Source organism: Hippopotamus amphibius, chromosome 1 (assembly GCF_030028045.1).
Source record: "Hippopotamus amphibius kiboko isolate mHipAmp2 chromosome 1, mHipAmp2.hap2, whole genome shotgun sequence".
NCBI classification, from domain to species: Eukaryota; Metazoa; Chordata; class Mammalia; order Artiodactyla; family Hippopotamidae; genus Hippopotamus; species Hippopotamus amphibius.
This window is the reverse complement of record NC_080186.1, coordinates 43,753,521-43,770,971: the sequence shown is the minus strand read 5'-3', so window position 1 is coordinate 43,770,971 and position 17,451 is coordinate 43,753,521. Positions and strand designations below refer to the sequence as shown.

The 17,451-nt window shown below is 35.4% G+C and overlaps 1 protein-coding gene across 8 annotated transcripts in view; it reads left to right on the top strand.

Annotated features, from left to right (window-relative positions):
• The window catches only part of TUT4 (terminal uridylyl transferase 4), a 128,630-nt gene that overhangs the window by 87,206 nt on the left and 23,973 nt on the right, over window positions 1-17,451 (top strand). For 3 of the 8 annotated variants that reach the window (XM_057710860.1, XM_057710870.1, XM_057710840.1), the window contains 10 exons: window positions 1,995-2,052; window positions 2,137-2,240; window positions 2,544-2,633; window positions 5,045-5,158; window positions 9,897-9,974; window positions 10,124-10,301; window positions 10,590-10,637; window positions 10,726-10,808; window positions 15,924-16,039; window positions 16,960-17,183. In XM_057710860.1, coding sequence (XP_057566843.1) covers window positions 1,995-2,052; window positions 2,137-2,240; window positions 2,544-2,633; window positions 5,045-5,158; window positions 9,897-9,974; window positions 10,124-10,301; window positions 10,590-10,637; window positions 10,726-10,808; window positions 15,924-16,039; window positions 16,960-17,183 — 1,093 coding nt within the window. Of the gene's footprint in view, window positions 1-1,994; window positions 2,053-2,136; window positions 2,241-2,543; window positions 2,634-5,044; window positions 5,159-9,896; window positions 9,975-10,123; window positions 10,302-10,589; window positions 10,638-10,725; window positions 10,809-13,591; window positions 15,871-15,923; window positions 16,040-16,959; window positions 17,184-17,451 lie in introns of those variants that run through there. The other 5 variants (XM_057710853.1, XM_057710869.1, XM_057710846.1 and 2 more) reach the window with 3 other exon arrangements.

Sequence of the window (17,451 nt, the reverse complement as noted above, 5' to 3'; positions counted from 1 at the left end):
CTTTGAGAGATAAACTGACTTGCTCAAGTTCACACAGCTAGTAAATGTTGGAGCCGGGATTCATACCCAGGTCTGTCTGACTCCAGAGTTCATGCTCTTTCCATTGTATCCCAGCTTCTTCTCTGTAATTTATTTAACCCATAATGTAGTTGAAATATAGTACTAATAGTACTGTAGAACCTAACCACTACTTTCTGAAATTGAAAGCTTTCTGAGATCCACCATGAGATGCCAGGAGCAAACCTTCCCCCAGAGCAGTCTCAGCAGTGAGAGTGGGTACTTATGTTTTCCTTCTTTGTGTACCAGACCTCAACAGTGGGAGTGAGATTGTCCAAGTACCAGTAAAGAAAGGGACTGTGTTAACAGGGAAGAAATGTCCCAGGCCTTCCTAGCAGCAACTAGAAAAGGAGAGTATCCCTGTAGTTGCTCATTTCTTTACCAGCATAGCTGTTGGTATTTATGTTTCAAAATCAGGGATTGCTTGCAAGATTGGGGTGAGGCCAAGCTTCTGGCATCTTTAGTGGTGTCAGTATACCCTCTGTTGTATTATAAAAAAAATTCAGCAGAATAGTGTACCTATGCATTTCTAGAATAGTTTTTTCAAAAGGTGTTTTTTAAATTGTTAGAACCAAAGAAAAGATGGCAGTGACACCTGGTAGATGCTTATTTCTGGTCCTAAGAAATTGCTTCTGGTGTTAATTAATATCTTCTTGTTCTATAAAGAAGCTGAAAAGTGGTAAATTTTTTAGTTCTCCTTAACTAACATCTACTCAGTACCAGCTACTTGGAAAGAGGCATCCCCTTACCATTCTGAAGGGCAGAAATTGAGGGAATAGGAAATGGTTTTTACCTAGAAGGGAGGTTAGGGGTTTAGATCTCTTCCATGTAAAATTTAATAATCAGACTTCTAATCACTAAGGGTTTGTATACTATATATTATCTGTGCCATTCGCTCTGGAAGGTTAAAACAATGAAAACAAGTAAATTATTTTCTTCCAGATGAGCCATAATGGAAACTTTTAATTTAGCATAAATTGTATCTTTGTATAATAAAGAGAAAAACAACCTCTTTTATTATGTGTTAATTCTAAAGATTCCCTTGAAATCCCCAGGTTAAACTGCAATGGCTGCTGCTCTCTTGTAGCTAAAAAGAGCATGTTGGGGATATGCAAAAGTGATTTTAGTAGTAGGTGTGGGCATTGAGCTTAATGCAGTTAGTTTATGCCATTATCTTCCCTGTTCCTTATATTATGGTTATTGTTACTGTATCAGCTTTGCTGTGTAGTTTTTAAATAACCAACATACTTAAATTTGCAGAGGTAAGAGGTTTTTTTTGAAGAAGTAGGTGCTGGTAATAGCAGGATTATTTTTCTTTTCCTCATCAACATATAATAATAAATAGCTGACAGACTTAAAGTGCTACCTATATGAAATATGCCGCTGAATGCTTTACATAGGTGTCTCATAATCCTTCCAGCTACTTTACAGAGCAGGAGTTTATGATTATTTTGATTTTATAGAGTAGTAGTATGAGGCTCAGAAGGATTAAGGATCTGGTCAGTCACGCAGCTAAGTCAATACTTAGTTCAAGATTTGAATTCAGGTTTGTCTAAATTCAGAGCCTGTGTTCTTAATCACTAGACTGTTTTGCTTTCACCAGACCTATCTCTAGTTGTTTATCCATGTATTTGAAAACATTATTCTCCTGTTTTTGTGCTTCTCAAACTTTAATGTGGATGTGAACTACCTGGGAATGTTGTTGCTATGCAGGTTATGATTCAGTAGACTGGAGTGGAGACTGAGATTCTGCATTTCCAGGTGCTGGTGATACTGCAGGTCTCTGGACCATGTTCTTTGACTAGCAAGGTTATATAGACCTTCTGGCTGGAGATTTCAAATGCTAGTATTAAATGTCTAGATTAAAATAGAATTTGCACAGGGACAAGTTGAGTCAGACAAACTTTAATTTATTATTTATTTCTTTTGTTTTTTAGAAATTAAATTGTAAGGAAATAATTGAGAATTTGGCGAAAATCCTTAAGAGACATCCAGGTATGAACTTTAAAGCAACAGAAAATTTTTTTTAATTTTATGAAGATTATTTAACCTAGTGAAGCTTTTTTTTTTTTAAATCAGGTTTAAGAAACATTTTGCCTATAACTACTGCCAAAGTGCCTATAGTAAAATTTGAACACAGAAGAAGTGGTTTAGAAGGCGATATCAGTTTATATAATACGTTGGTAAGTTTTGCTGTCTTAAAGACCCAAATATGTTTACAGTTGTCAGTTTAACAGTTTAAAGATCACTGACTATACCTTCATGTTTAAAACTTACGAATGTGGGCAGTATAGGGAAAAAAATTTTATCAGTCATCTTGACATTTCTTCAGATTGAAGATTAGTTTTTGCTTGACTCCTTTACAAATATTTTAAGTGTAACATTTATGTATATTCTGTTTGGAATTCATTATATCTTTTTATCTGATCTGTAAGTGTAATTTTAATAAATTTGAAATGCTTTCAAATATGTGATTTATTTTTCAGGCTCAGCATAACACAAGAATGCTAGCTACATATGCAGCTATTGATCCTAGAGTGCAGTACTTGGGATATACTATGAAAGTGTTTGCTAAGGTATTTATGAAAAAGTTAATGATCTGCTTTGTTATAATACACATGATATTAAAGTAACATATGCTGGTGTCAGACTTGTGAAGAATGTTTTCTCAGTTTTGTTTACCTGAGCTTTTAAGAAGAAACTGTCAATATTAAATTGTTTAAAGTTATACTAATCAGAGTAGGGTGATTCTTAGTTTTTTTGTGTTTGCTCTCTTTTCATAGGTAACACTGTAGTAAATTTCTCATAGTATAATTTCTCAATGAAGTAATGATTTTCAACCCCAGGCATGGGAGTTGGCATACCATCCTAGTTAAAAAGCACTGGGTTAGGAGATCTGGTATTTGGGTTTAATGGTAAATTTTTCTGGTCAAGAAAACAAAGCTCCAAAAAAAAAAAAAAAAAGAAAACAAAGCAATACCAATAAAACTTAATGTTTCCCCTATTATAACACTTAAAATACTGAATTCTGTCTTCTTGATTGTTTTGCTAAGTGAGTAAACTCCATGAGGGTTGAGGCCTCTGTATCTTTATTTCAGTGTAGTGCCTGCTTTATGGTATTGCTCAGTAAATAGTTAATTTTGTGAATGTGTTGGTGGAAGGGTTTTAATAAGGGAGTGACTCAGTTACATTTTCATTTCATGAAGCCCATTCTTCCAAAAGGGAGATATACTTGTTTAGATATTCCTATACATGTCTTCATGGACAGAGGTCATCTTAGAAAAGGAAGGCATCCAGCCACGTACTACAAATCATACTTGATACAGCTAGTCTTCTACATTCACCTCACAGAATAATTCCAACATGACAGTTCCTTACTCTCATGGAGATTGGGTAATGAAATCAAGTGGTTCATGTCAGAGAAATCATTCCTCTCCCTTTATGTAATATCAGCTAAGGCCTTACTCAAGGGAAGTCTCTGAGAATTCTTTTAGGGTTTTTTTCTTAATTAAAAAAAAGCTTTTCGAATACCCAACGTATTCACATGGTTCAAAATTTAAAAGGTCTAATGGGATTTATGGCAGAAAATCTCCCTTCCACATCTCTCTCCTGGCCAACCATTGCCCCTTCTTAGAGGCAAACAGTGTTAAATGATCCTCTGTATCCTTCCAGAAATATATTATTCCTGTAAAAGCAAATACATAAATTTCCTACCTCTTTTTATTATAGGTATAAACATACTGAAAACATTGCTATGTACTTTGCTTTTTAAACTGAGCAATAGATACTGGAGAGTATTTCCTATTAGTATACTAGGAGTTTCCTTGTTTTTTTGTTTTGTGGTGTTTTTTGGGTTTTTAAAATTAATTAATTTACTGGCTGCATTGGGTCTTCATTGCTACACACAGGCTTTCTCTAGTTGTTGCAAGCAGGGGCTACTCTTCATCGTGGTGCGTGGGCTCCTCATGTGGTGGCTTCTCTTGTGGAGCATGGGCTCTAGGCATGTGGGCTTCAGTAGCTGCAGCACACAAGCTCAGTGGTTGTGGCTCATGAGCTTAGTTGCTCCATGGCATGTGGGATCTTCCTGGAGCAGGGATCAAACCCATGTTCCCTGCATTGGCAGACAGATTTTTTAAACACTGCACCACCTAGGAAATCCCTGTTTTGTTTTTTTAACGGCTACATGCTATTCCATTGTGTGGATAGTCATCAGTTTTTTAAACCTGTACTTTACTGATGAGCTTTAAGTTCTTTCTCATATTTTGCTATTAAAATAGCGCTACAATAGGACTTCGTAGGTGGCGCAGTGGTTAAAAATCCTCCTGCCAATGCAGGGGACCCAGGTTTGAGCCCTGCTCTGGGCGGATCCCACATGCTGAGGAGCAGCTAAGCCCGTGCACCACAACGATTGAGCCGGCGCTCTAGAGCCCGGGTGCCACAACAGTTCAGCCCGTGTGCTGCAACTACTGAAGCCCACGTGCCTAGAGCCTGTGCTCCACAACAAGAGAAGAGACTGCAATGAGGAGCCCATGCACCGCAATGAAGAGTAGCCTCCGCTCGCCGCAACTAGAGAAAGCCTGTGTGCAGCAGCGGAGACTCAATGCAGCCAATAAACAAATTAATTAATTAATTAAATAAATAAATAATAAAGTTATTTAAAAAAATAGCACTACAATAAAAATCTTTAGTCATTTCACATGTTTTTTGGCATATTTGCAAGGTAAATTCTTAGAATTGATACATTAAAGGAGATGTGCTTTTATAATTTTGATATTGCTAAATTATTCTTCATAAAATTTATGCTAATGTATACTCTTATCTGTAATGTATAAGAGTGCCCATGTACCCATACCCTCTATAACAGTTTGTTATTGAACTTTTGGAAATTTGACCATTTGATGGGTTTAAGCAATGGTGTCTTAAGGTAGTCAGTACTTCATGGAATAAGATTCTGAAGTTTTATTTTCAATCATTATGTTTTTTTTAGCGATGTGACATTGGAGATGCTTCCAGAGGAAGTTTATCTTCATATGCTTATATCCTTATGGTGCTGTACTTTCTGCAGCAGAGAAAACCACCTGTTATCCCAGTTCTACAAGAGGTAAGTGTTTAAGAAAACTATAAAGGCATTTCTGTGACAACAGTAGAACTAAGTATAGTAGATCTTGCTCAGCTCATGAGATCATGAAGGATTTTTCCATCATGAATGTCCTAAGTTTTCTTCTTCCATTAATGGTATAATCAAATAATAAATCTTTTTGAAAAGCTTATTGTGGGAGAATATAGACTGCCAAAAGAATATTAGATGAATGGAACTATTGAATATCTTTTGCAACATTTTTGTGTTTCAGTCTTAGAGTTCTGCCAATGATTATGAAATTTGTAGCCATTCAGGAACTTATAGATTATAGTCTCTCAGATGCAAATACATAAGTTTCTTGTTTTCAGAGTATTCTCCCTCCTTGTGCCTGGCAATGAAGTTTCATTTATTCCTGTATATACTTTGGTCAACTTTGTGAATTTTGGTTGAGAAAAAAAACACAAGGAAATCCTTCCTTATCGCTGCAAGGTCATGTTAATTGCATTAAGCATAAGAATGCACATCAAAAGAAACACATTAAATTCGTATTTGGTGACTCATAGAGTCTCTTTTTGTAACCAGTTTATACCCTCTAATATAGATACAAAGAAATTCTTAATCATCCATCTGTTCCTCCTCATTCTTGGTACACAGTGGATTTGCAAGCATTGGGGGTGGATCAAGTTCTAATTTCTTATAAAAGTGGTTATTTTGAGGTAGGCAAGAAGCATCAGAATTGTTTGGAAAATCACATATTCTGATTTCACATAAACTTTGATAGTCATGGCAAAGAATATCACAAAATAGCAAGCCATATGTGCATGTCAGATGGCCTTAGTAAGTTTTTAAAAGTTCTAATGAATGCCATGTGGTTTTAACAGCATTTCCTTCCCTCTTTTAAACAAATAGTGGGAGAGAAATAAAAAATTTAAATATCCTTTCCTAACAGAAAGATTTAAGTTGCTTGAATCTGTGTTGAGTGATGTTTGTTTTTTTAACAAGGTTGTTCACTATAGGATACTTAAAATTTTGCATGAACTAATAAGGCTTCCAAGGCCAAGGTTATTCTCTGTGTAGTCTGATTGTTGTTAAGGCTTTAAATTTGGGGATCCTATGCATAATTGCCCCAGTAATACTATAGCAGCCATTTGCTATAATTTGCTGATTTTGATAGAATACTGTGATTAACCCAAATGGAACACAAATTTTGTTTTCATTGTGGTTTGTCTCTGTTTTCTCATTATGCTACCCATGGATGAGGAACCATTGAGGCAGCATTATATAATGGAAAGAGCAGTCAGAGCATGATTTTGGAGCCAGAGATAACTGGTCTGAATCCTAATTTTGACATCTGGCCTTCAACAAGCTGCCTGACTGCCACTAGTCTTAATTTTATCATCAGTAAAAATGTAATAATAGTAGTATTATTTCAGTGTTGATATGAAGAGCAGAGACATCAAATGCCTTTAAATGTAGTAGATGCTAAAGTAGGAGTTTATAAATGGTGGTTGCTTTTGTTATTACTTTTTTTATTATTATCATTAGCAGCTTTATTAATATTATTATTGGAAAAATGTAGGTAGGATTGCTATAGCCAACTTCAAGAACTGTTCCATTATCTGCTTAACAGACAGTGATTGATGAAATGAGAGACAGTCCATGGAATGTTTTCCATCATAATGAGCTCTGATTGTTGGGGGGCTTTGTGATACATATGAACTGATGATATATGGATTTTTGCTTCTGGCCTTTTTTGCTTGTCATATGGGACCCCATTGTCCATTGCTCTGGCATCATTTAACTATTGATCATTGGCATCGATCAACTTTTAAGGGTAAGGATATGTTTAATGAAGCTGATGATCTTTGACTCCATTTGTAATTGAACCTAGACTTTAAATGACTGGGTGTAATAAGTAAGGCTCTGCTAAGAGTGTTATTTATGATCGACAGTACAGAGTTCTGTAGGCCAAAAGGAGCTTTTCTAAGCAGAATGATTTTGCTGTATTCTAGCAATCATCATAAGTAAGAGTAAATTTCCACATAAAAATTAATACTAAGCGAGGATTAGGGAGTGTTAGTCACACTTGATATTATGAACTTCTGTGTTTTATTAGCTTATATCAACTTAAAAATTGCAATTTAATGGATGAACCTTGAGGACATTATGCTAAGTGAAATAAACCAGTCACAAAAGGACAAATACTATATGATTCCATTTATAGGAGGTACCTAGGGTAGTCATTTATAGAGACAGAAAGTAGAATGGTGGTTGCTGGGGGCTGGAGGGAGACAGGAATGGGAAATTATTGTTTAATACATTCAGAGTTCATTTGTATAAGATGAGAAGAATTCTGTGGACGGATGGTGATGATGGTAGCACAACAATGTGAATGTACTGAATGCCACTGAACTATACTCTTAAAAATGACTTAAGGTAGTAAACTTTATGTGTATCTTACCACAACTAAAAAATTGCAATTTAAAATATAGCAGTAGAATATATACAATGGAATATTACTTAGCTGTGAAAAGCAGTGAAACTGGGACATTTTTAGAGACACGGATGAACCTAGAGACTGTCATACAGAGTGAAGTGAGTCAGAAAGAGAAAAACAAATATCGTATATTAACACATATATGTGGACTATAGAAAAATGGTACAAATCAACCGGTTTGCAAGGCAGAAATAGAGACACAGATGTAGAGAACAAACATGTAGACACCAAGTGGGGAAAGCGGGGAGGGTTGGGGGGGGAATGAACTGGGAGATTGTGATACCAAATTGTACACTCTAAATATATGCAGTTTATTATGAAAATATATATATATAGCAGTAGATATTAAAATATCACAATAAAATAAGAAAATAAATATGGAAATGTAGGGTCACTCTTCGAACAAACTCGTTTGGTGAGGTTTTAGAGGGAGGGCTTGAGTGCTTGAGTAGAGGATGATTGTTGTTGAGAGAAAGAAAAGAGAGAAACAGAAAGTAAATGTGTTGGGGTGTGTGTGTGTAAGAGAGATAGTATTAGTACTTCTAAGGGCTGAAAGAGTGGAAAGTTAGGCACTATGAAATATTTCATTAAAACTCATGGCAAATCAATGATTAAATGCCCTCCAAAGCCCACAGGTCCAGTTCACTGTGTTATTAGCCAGCATAATTGGGTTTGGATGTTGGTTGTTTCTTAGAAGTAAGAATTCTCTTAAAATAATCAAGGTCTAAAGAGGCAGCTTGTATAATAACATCTTAATCTATGAAGGCAGAATGTTATACTTTGGCCTCTTTAAAACCTATTTTCTCAAGAATAGGATTCCATGTCTTTTATTTTAGATATTAATATCTGTAATTGCTGGGCTTTTTATTATTTTATGAAATGTTGGAGTTTATGCTAGATGATTTTTGGTAATTGTATTTGTTTAAGTTATATGTAAATACTAAAAAGCAAAGTATTAGCTTAAGTCCCTGGAAACCTGGTCTTTATGTAAACATTGTGTTCAGAGTAAATATATTCATTCAACAAACATATTAAGTATTCTTTATATGGCAGGCTTTGATGTAGTAGGAATTTTGTCTCTAGAGATAACTTATAGTCCTTGCCCACAAGGAACTTTAAACCTAAGAGTGAAATTAGAGGGCCAGACGTAGTTAATTTTGTAAATAACTGTCTCATTTAAAATAGAAGGAGCCATGGGTACCACCTTATCTAGTGATTTTAAAGTATGTTTTGGTAAGCTCTAGGAGCTCATTAGTGTGTATGAGGAGTGGAGGAAGAAAAAGATAGGGTATAGTTTTCTCCACTCGGCTTTTATCAGAGTACCTCTGTTTTTGTCTGTTTTACATGTTGAACTTCCAGGAAGGTTCCATTTTAGGAAGGGGTTCTACAGCTTAAAAGAAAACTAAAATTTGAAAGAAACTGACCTAATTAATCTAATCTCTTATTTTCATTGGGAAGATTGAGGATTTGGAAGTATAGTTGTCTTGTCCAGAGTCACTGCTTGGCAGGACTAAGACTAGAAATGAGGTCTTCTGACTCTGAACTTATTCCAACCTTTTACTTTATTGCATCTCTTTCTTAAAACTCCTATAGAAAGTAAGTCTCAAAATTGCTTGTAGAGGTCAGCTGTGTCTATACAATCATCTTACGAAATTCTTCTAGTAAAGTAGCATTAGCTTCCCCCCTTTCCTTAGGTTAGTGAATTACTATTCATAGTCAATCATGAAGATTTCACAATCTTTATCAAAATGTCAAGGAAAGCTACCTAATTATCTATTAAGAAAAATCAATGTCCAGGTCCTTTTCAGCCTCATCTGATATAGATAACTGATTAAAGGTACTAGAGCCCTTCCCCACAACAAACAGCTTCTTCGATTTCCTTTAAGGTGTACAGTCAATAAGATCTTTTATATATTTCTGCATCTGTGATCCTTTGATGAAAATGCCATTTTCATTTGTTTTTTCTTTAGTTTTACTTCATTAAACTTGGGCTGGATTCATTTTGATAGGCCAAATAGATAATATCACATGTATCATTCGGAGAGTCTGGTGCTCTTAAGATATCCTTTCCCAGCTTTGGTCTTTCAGACACATTTTATTCATTAATAACTTGACATCAAATTATACCATCTTGACATGTTCCTTTTGGAATAAGTATTTCAGTGTGTCTGTTATAGGTGAATTCTAAAACAGTATGAGGGTATTTAGGCTTTTGAGTTGGAAGGCTTGACATCTAATAATAAAATTGATTTTTTAATGCAGATCTTTGATGGAAAACAAATTCCACAGAGAATGGTTGATGGATGGAATGCTTTTTTCTTTGATAAAACAGAAGAACTGGTAATTTTCTCATAGTTTTTTTATGTTATGGAATGTTCACTGATACATGTTAGGATTTGCATAATTTAATAATTTTACTTGGATTTGGGGGTCCATATTTTGGATAAGTATAGACATCTCTCTCTTTTTTTCTTTTTTCTTACCTGTAGAAAAAACGTTTGCCTTCACTTGGAAAGAACACAGAAACATTAGGAGAGCTTTGGTTGGGACTGCTTCGCTTCTATACTGAAGAATTTGATTTCAAAGAATATGTAATTAGCATTCGGCAGAAAAAACTATTGACAACTTTTGAGAAGCAGTGGACATCCAAATGCATTGCGATTGAAGGTAATCATTCAGCTGATATTAATTCAGGAACAACACAAAACAAAGCAAAACAAAAAGCCAGAGTTTTATTTGGCCAGTGAAATTGAGGGGAGAACTGAAATTAGAATTTGGAAGATTCTTCCTTTTGATTTTTATCAGTTTCCATCCTTTAGTCTATAATTATAAAAGAATAATTTTTTGACTTTGATGGTCTGAGTTATATAGTATTAGACTGGTTATGGCTAGTAAGTATATTTATGTTACAATGAGCATGATTCTTAATTAAGAAATAAAATATTTCTTTTCTAGACCCTTTTGATTTGAATCATAACCTTGGTGCTGGAGTTTCTAGAAAAAGTAAGTTTTAAATATAGAAATCCCCTGCTTTTAAAGCTCTTGCACATTAAGGTCTGCAGCTTTATTGTTTTTCTTCTTTCTTCAATAGTGACCAATTTCATCATGAAAGCATTTATCAATGGAAGGAAACTTTTTGGTACCCCCTTTTATCCACTCATTGGCAGAGAAGCTGTAAGTTTACATAATTTGAATTCTGAATATTTTCTTTTTTCTAATAGAACTTTTTTTTGTTTTGTTTTGTGGCACAAGAAACCTAATCCTGTTGCAAGTTGGTATTAGGAATAGGGAAAAAGATGGTTATAACTCCCTCTGTTTTTTTTTTTTTTTTTAATATTTATTTATTTATTTGGCTCAGTGGGGTCTGTTTTTTTCTTATTGCACTTATCATAGTCTATAGTGAGATCTATTTGCTAAATTTTGTTTATTCATTTAATCTATTTGTTAAATTCTGTATCCCCCAGTAGGCTGTATAGCCCCATGAGGACAAGGTCCTTGTCTGTAAGATTCACCATTGTATTTTCACTGCCTATCATAATTTCTGGCACATAGGATGCATCAAATAAGCATTTGTTGAACGAATGAGGGTGATAGTCAAGACTCAAGGTCTTTTCATTTTGAATTTTAGGTGCTACGCACTGCCTCTCTTCTGTCTCTAGAAATCTTGATGAAAATATAAACAGAGAGGTCAACACCAAATTAATACTTTATTATTTGCTGAGGCTTCTGCTTTAATTGTGGTATAGCCCCTTGGTAAGCTGAATTAGATGGCATGAAACTAAGAGGATTCCTTTTGCCTGAACAAGGTGGTGTAGTGTCCCCCATTCCTCTTGCTCTTACTCTGGTTTTGGGTTGCTTTCTAATGGGAGGATGTCACAGTTTCACAGAAAAAGAAATGAGAAGAAATCTCAAAAGAGAAACCATGTCTTTGTTTTTGCGTAATGAATATCCTTGATCTTGTTCAGTCCAGTTTCATCAGTCTTTCTTGGGGGTATGGGGTAAGAAAAGCAGAAAAAGTCTAGAGCTTTTTCCCTTGGGGCATTTTTGATAGTCCTGCCTCATAGTGGGTGGGGGTGATAATAATTATAATGGAAATAAAATAACAGTAAGTTTGAAACAACACAAAAGTCTTACAGGAACAAAATGTCTAACAAAAGGAAAATACAGACTGGGACGGGGAGGATGGGGGGGGAGTCAAGGGAGGGAGGGAATACGGCGATATGTGTATAAAAACAGATGATTGAACTTGGTGTACCCCCCCAAAAATAATAAATAAATAAATAAAATTTAAAAAAAAGGAAAATACAACAATAATTTTACTAACATATTAATTAAGATAGCAATAAATGAAAAGCACAGTCAGATCACAACAAATCTGATGATACACTGATAAAGCAATTTACCTGAAAATCGTTGGAATTCTCTTAGTGTGTATATGTGCATGTGTTTGGTAGGAGCCTAGCAGTTTCATGCAGTCAGACTTTTTAATAAATACTAATGTAGAGTCCTCAGTAAATTGGAAATGTGCTAAGTTTAGTCTGTGAATACAAAATTATAGTAACTCAATTATTCAGAACGTTATAAGTAGTCCTAATAGATATCAAAGTCTTTGGTCTTGAATGTAATTTGGTGTAAGAACCAAACATCAGTTTGGAGCTTGTCACAAGGGGCCTATGAGTCTGCCAGTCATCTTTCAATCTGCCTTATTCTGTTTTAAAAGTCAATATATGATATTTTATAGCTTGGATATACCAGTTTAACTGTTCTCCTTTGATGGACGTTTAGGTTGATATATCAGTGTTGTAACTGATTTTGTAGAAAAATAACCTTTTTACGTAGTCTTTCATGCTTATATTTTCCATAGGAAAGTTTATTCTTTCAATACATATGTACTGAATTTCTGCTTTGTACCTATTTCTCTGCTATGTACTGGGATAATAACAGCATACAAAATAGATGTGTTTCATCCCCTTAGATTCTAATGAAAATGAAGACAAGTGTATTTTCTGTTCTTTCACCTTTCTTGCTCACTCAAACATTCCCGCTTCAACTACTCTTCTATTCATTAGATCCTCTGACATACTGACCCATTTTCTCCCAATCTGTGTATTATATCCGGCCTTCATTTTTTCCCCATTTAACTTTGATTCCCTCGTCTACCTCAGGCATATACTTTATATTCCTTTGTACCATTGTCCTTCTTTTGTACCTTTATGTGTTCAGCCTTACATGAACTCAGCCACCCACCATCTCTCTATGCTTGGGCTAATAAACACTGATGGGAAAAAAGTCTTAAAGCTAGGCAGTTTTATTTATACAGCACAACTATAAATTAATGTTTACCAGCCTCAACTGGACTTTCAATACTATCTGACATTTTTATTACATTTCTTTAGTTACCTGTGTCTCCCATTCAGTAAGAACTATTTCAGATTTTATTTATTTTGCTCAAAATTCAGTACCCATTTTGCTTTGTCACATCTTTCTTCTCTGCCTTTCTCACGCTTAGATGTTTTCCCTTTGAGACAGAGATGTTATCAGATAAATATTCCTTCAACTTTCTGCTACCAGATCTGTAAATCTGCTTGCACCTTCAGATATCTCTTTTTTAAAAATTTTTATTTCATTTTGGAGCATAGTTGATTAATAATGTATTAGTTTCAGGTGTACAGCAAAGTGATTCAGTTATACATATACACGTGTCTATTTTTCAAATTCTTTTCCCATTTAGGTTATTACAGAATATTGAGCAGTGTTCCCTGTGCTATACTATAGGTCCTTGTACAGATACATACAGTTGGGTATCTATTTTAAATATGAGTGGGTACATGTCAGTCCCAAATGCCCAATCTCGCTCTCCCCCCAGCCCTTCCCCCTGGTAATCATAAGTTTGTTCTCTAAGTCTGTGGGTCTGTTTCTGTTTTGTAAATAAGTTCATTTGTATCATTTTTTTTAAGAATCCGCATATAGGGACTTCCTGGGTGGCACAGTGGTAAAGAATCTGCCTGCCAATGCAGGGGACATGTGTTCGAGCCCTGCCCTGGGAAGATTCCACACGCCACGGAGCAACTAAGCCCGTGCGCCACAACTATTGAGCCTGTGCTCTAGAGCCCGTGAGCCACAGCTACTGAGCCCATATGCCGCAACTGCTGAAGCTCATGTGCCTGGGGCCTGTGCTCCACAACAAGAGAAGTCACTACAATGAGGAGCCTGCATACCACAATGAAGAGTAGCCCCTGCTCGCAGCAACGAAGACCCAATGCAGCCAATAAATAAAAAAAAAAAAAAAAAAAAAAAAGAATCCACATATAAGCAATATCATCTGATATTTGTCTTTCTCTGATTTACTTCACTTAGAAAATATGCTGATAAAGATTTTAATTAATTATTATTGGTTTTATCAATAGTAAATGTAAAGAATTATATTGCATCCTCTTTTAGAAATACAACTTTATTGAGAAATAATTCATATAATGTACAGGTCACCTATATAAAGTGAGCAGTTCAGTGGTCTTCAGCATATTCGCAGGATTGTGCAACCATCACCATATCTAAGTGTAGAACATTTTGTCCTCTCTGAAGGAAACTCCTCCCCATTAGCAGTCAGTCCTCATTCCTTTTTCCTCTCACATCTGTATATTTGCCTGTTGGGGACATTTTATAAAAATGGAATCATAGAATATGTAGCCTTTTGTGACTGATTTCTTTCCTTTAGCAGAATGTTTTCAGGGCTCATTCATGTTGTAACGTGTATCAGTACTTCATTTTTTTTTTTATGGTTGGATGATATTTCATTGTGTGGTTATATTACATTTTATTTATTCATTCATCAGTTTGTTGGAAATTTGGATTGTTTCTACTTTTTGGCTCTTATGAGTAGTGCTGTTGTGAATATTTGTGTAGAAAATTTTGTGTGAATGTATGTTTTTATTTTTTTTTTTGGTATATACATAACAGTAGAATTGTCTGGGTCATTTTGATCAGTTTATGTTTAACTTTCTGAGGAGCTGCCAAACTGTTTGCTAAAAGAGCTGTTTTATATTCCCACCAGCAATATATGAAGGTTCCAGTTTTTCCACATCCTCACCAGTACTTGTTATTGTCTTTTATCTTTTTTAATAGCCATCCCAGTGAGTGTGTCTTTTAAACTTTTATCCCTGACATTAGATAGATTTGAAGAAGAAATCAGAGAATGCTAAGTGGACTTGTTCTCTTGCCATCCAAAGATATAGGTACTGTCAGGACAAACTAGTCTTTTTTTTTTTAAGGTTTATTTTATTATTTATTTGTTTATTTAATTTTTGGGGGTTGCATTGGGTCTTCGTTGCTGCGCACAGGGGCTACTCTTCACTGCGGTGCGCGGTTGCGGTGGCTTCTCTTGTTGGGGATCACAGGCTCTAGGCACACGGGCTTCAGTAGTTGCGGTGCGTGGGCACAGTAGCTGTGGCTCGCAGACTCTAGAGCACACGCTCAGTAGTTGTGGTGCATGGGCTTAGCTGCTCTGCGGCATGTAGGATCTTACCGGCCCAGGGATCAAACCTGTGTCCCTGTATTGGCAGGCAGGTTCTTAACCACTGCGCCACCAGGGAAGCCCAGGAGAAACTAGTCTTTGTGGTAGTGCAAAACTGAGCTAAAGCTTAGAAGGATAAGCAAGGTACTAGGATAAAGCAAAACTGAGCCTGAGTCTTCTAAGACTTGGGAAAATGATTTAATTCTTTTTGGTTCTCTACAGTCTTTATAGGTATATTCTGCTTTATATAGTAAATGTTATATATTCTTGAAATGTTGAATGCGAATCCAATGAGATTTTAAATAAACCAGAGGATTAATTTATTTACACAGAGCTCTTTTGTAAAGAGACTGATTCCTTTCTGCTGGCGGGGCAGAAAACATGAGCTTTGCAGTCAGACAGACGTAGCTTTAAATCCTTTATCTGCTGCTTCTCAGCTTTTTTTGCTGTGGGCAAATGTCTTGAACCCTCTGAGCTTCAGTTTCCTCATTTCTAAAATGAGCGTGGAAATAGTATCTACTTCATTAAGATATTACACAAAGATGCTACAGATGAATGAGAAAATAACGTGGATGTGAAGTCATTAGTACTGTTAGCATCTGTGATACTGACGATAATTCTGAATCTTGTTTTCATATAATGGTTTTAGTTACAGTGAAATATTTGTTGATATTTATTTCCTTTTTTAAAAAATCACTTTTGCATCTTGGTCTCCTTTCCATTTGGATTCAAAAGTTTATAGTGATTTTTTTTCTAGTAAAGTTGTATTTTCTTCCTAGGAGTACTTCTTTGATTCCAGAGTACTAACAGATGGAGAACTGGCTCCCAATGATCGATGTTGCCGTGTGTGTGGAAAAATAGGCCACTACATGAAAGACTGCCCTAAAAGGAGAAGGTTGGCTAATGATTATGTATCAACATTGCAGGGAAAATAAATGTGAGGCAAATTGAACCAGTAACTGTGTTCAGATATGTTTAAGTTGAGAAAGTTCAGGGCTTTCAGTTGAACCTTAGGTTAATGTATATTTGAGTAGCATTTTGTGAAAGAGTGAGATTTGTTTCTGGTACAGTGGTGTCATGATGTTTATTTGTTCATTTATTCATTAATTCATTCAGGGTTTTTTTTTTTTTTTAACTGAAGAAGCATTTATTAACACCTACTGTGTGCTGGAAACTGTGCTAGAATCCAAGGGGAAAAAAAGACCAAGATATGGGGTTCTTGTTGAGGACCTCACAGTTATGAAAACCAATAATTAAAATACAATTAACTGAATCTTTTAAGTATATGCTGTGAGATATATCTATATAATATTTACCTTAAGGAGTATACATCCTCTGTGCCCCCTGAAAATATATCTATGAAACATACTTTCCCACGTTCTTTATACTATGTTATAATCCTTCTTTAGTCATCAAGTCTTGCTTTATATAAAGAGCTTAGAACTTTTCAGACCAAATAAACTCCTAGTTTCCATCACTGCTTTTGTTAAATTTAGAGAAGATACTTAGCTTCCCTAAGCCTCAAGTGCCTTCCTCCATAAAATGGAGATAATAAATACCAACCTCTAAGGATTGCTAGCAAGATTAAAATTTGATATTAAACATTTAAAGATTGATGTTGTATTATAAAACTACTAGAATATTCAGTTTCTGCCATAGAAGCAGGTGCGCTATAAATGTGAGAATGCTTGCCTTCAAAAAGATGCATGAAACAATGGGCATGTTAGTCCCTTTAATGTGAGACTCTTGTATAGTTTAGTTTGTTCTGTAGCTCACTCAGTTTGTAAGTCCCTAGCCCCACATTATTGGTATCAGCAGTTTACTGTTTAGACTAAAGAAGAAAGACAGTGAAGAAGAAAAGGAAGGTAATGAAGAGGACAAAGACTCCCGAGACCTTCTTGACCCCCGAGACCTCCACGACACTCGAGACTTTAGAGACCCCAGAGACCTCAGATGTTTTATCTGTGGAGATGCAGGACATGTGCGAAGGGAGTGCCCAGAGGTCAAGCTGGCCCGTCAGAGGAATAGCAGTGTGGCAGGTAAATAGAAAAGGCCAAAAGTAGTTTTTGATGGAAATAAAGTCATTTATCTTGATGTCATTCTAAGGACCCAGATTATTCTCTATTCTAAACATAGCTGTATGCTTTTGGACCTTATAATTTATTAAAGAGAGAAAATTTAAACAGGCTTTTATTTTGAATTGTATTTTGGTACAGTCTATTGTATTCAGTCAACTACCTCTAAGTATTTTTTGGATTTGAGTCATATTCTTTATTTCCCTTGCTATGAAAAGTTAACAGAAGTTAC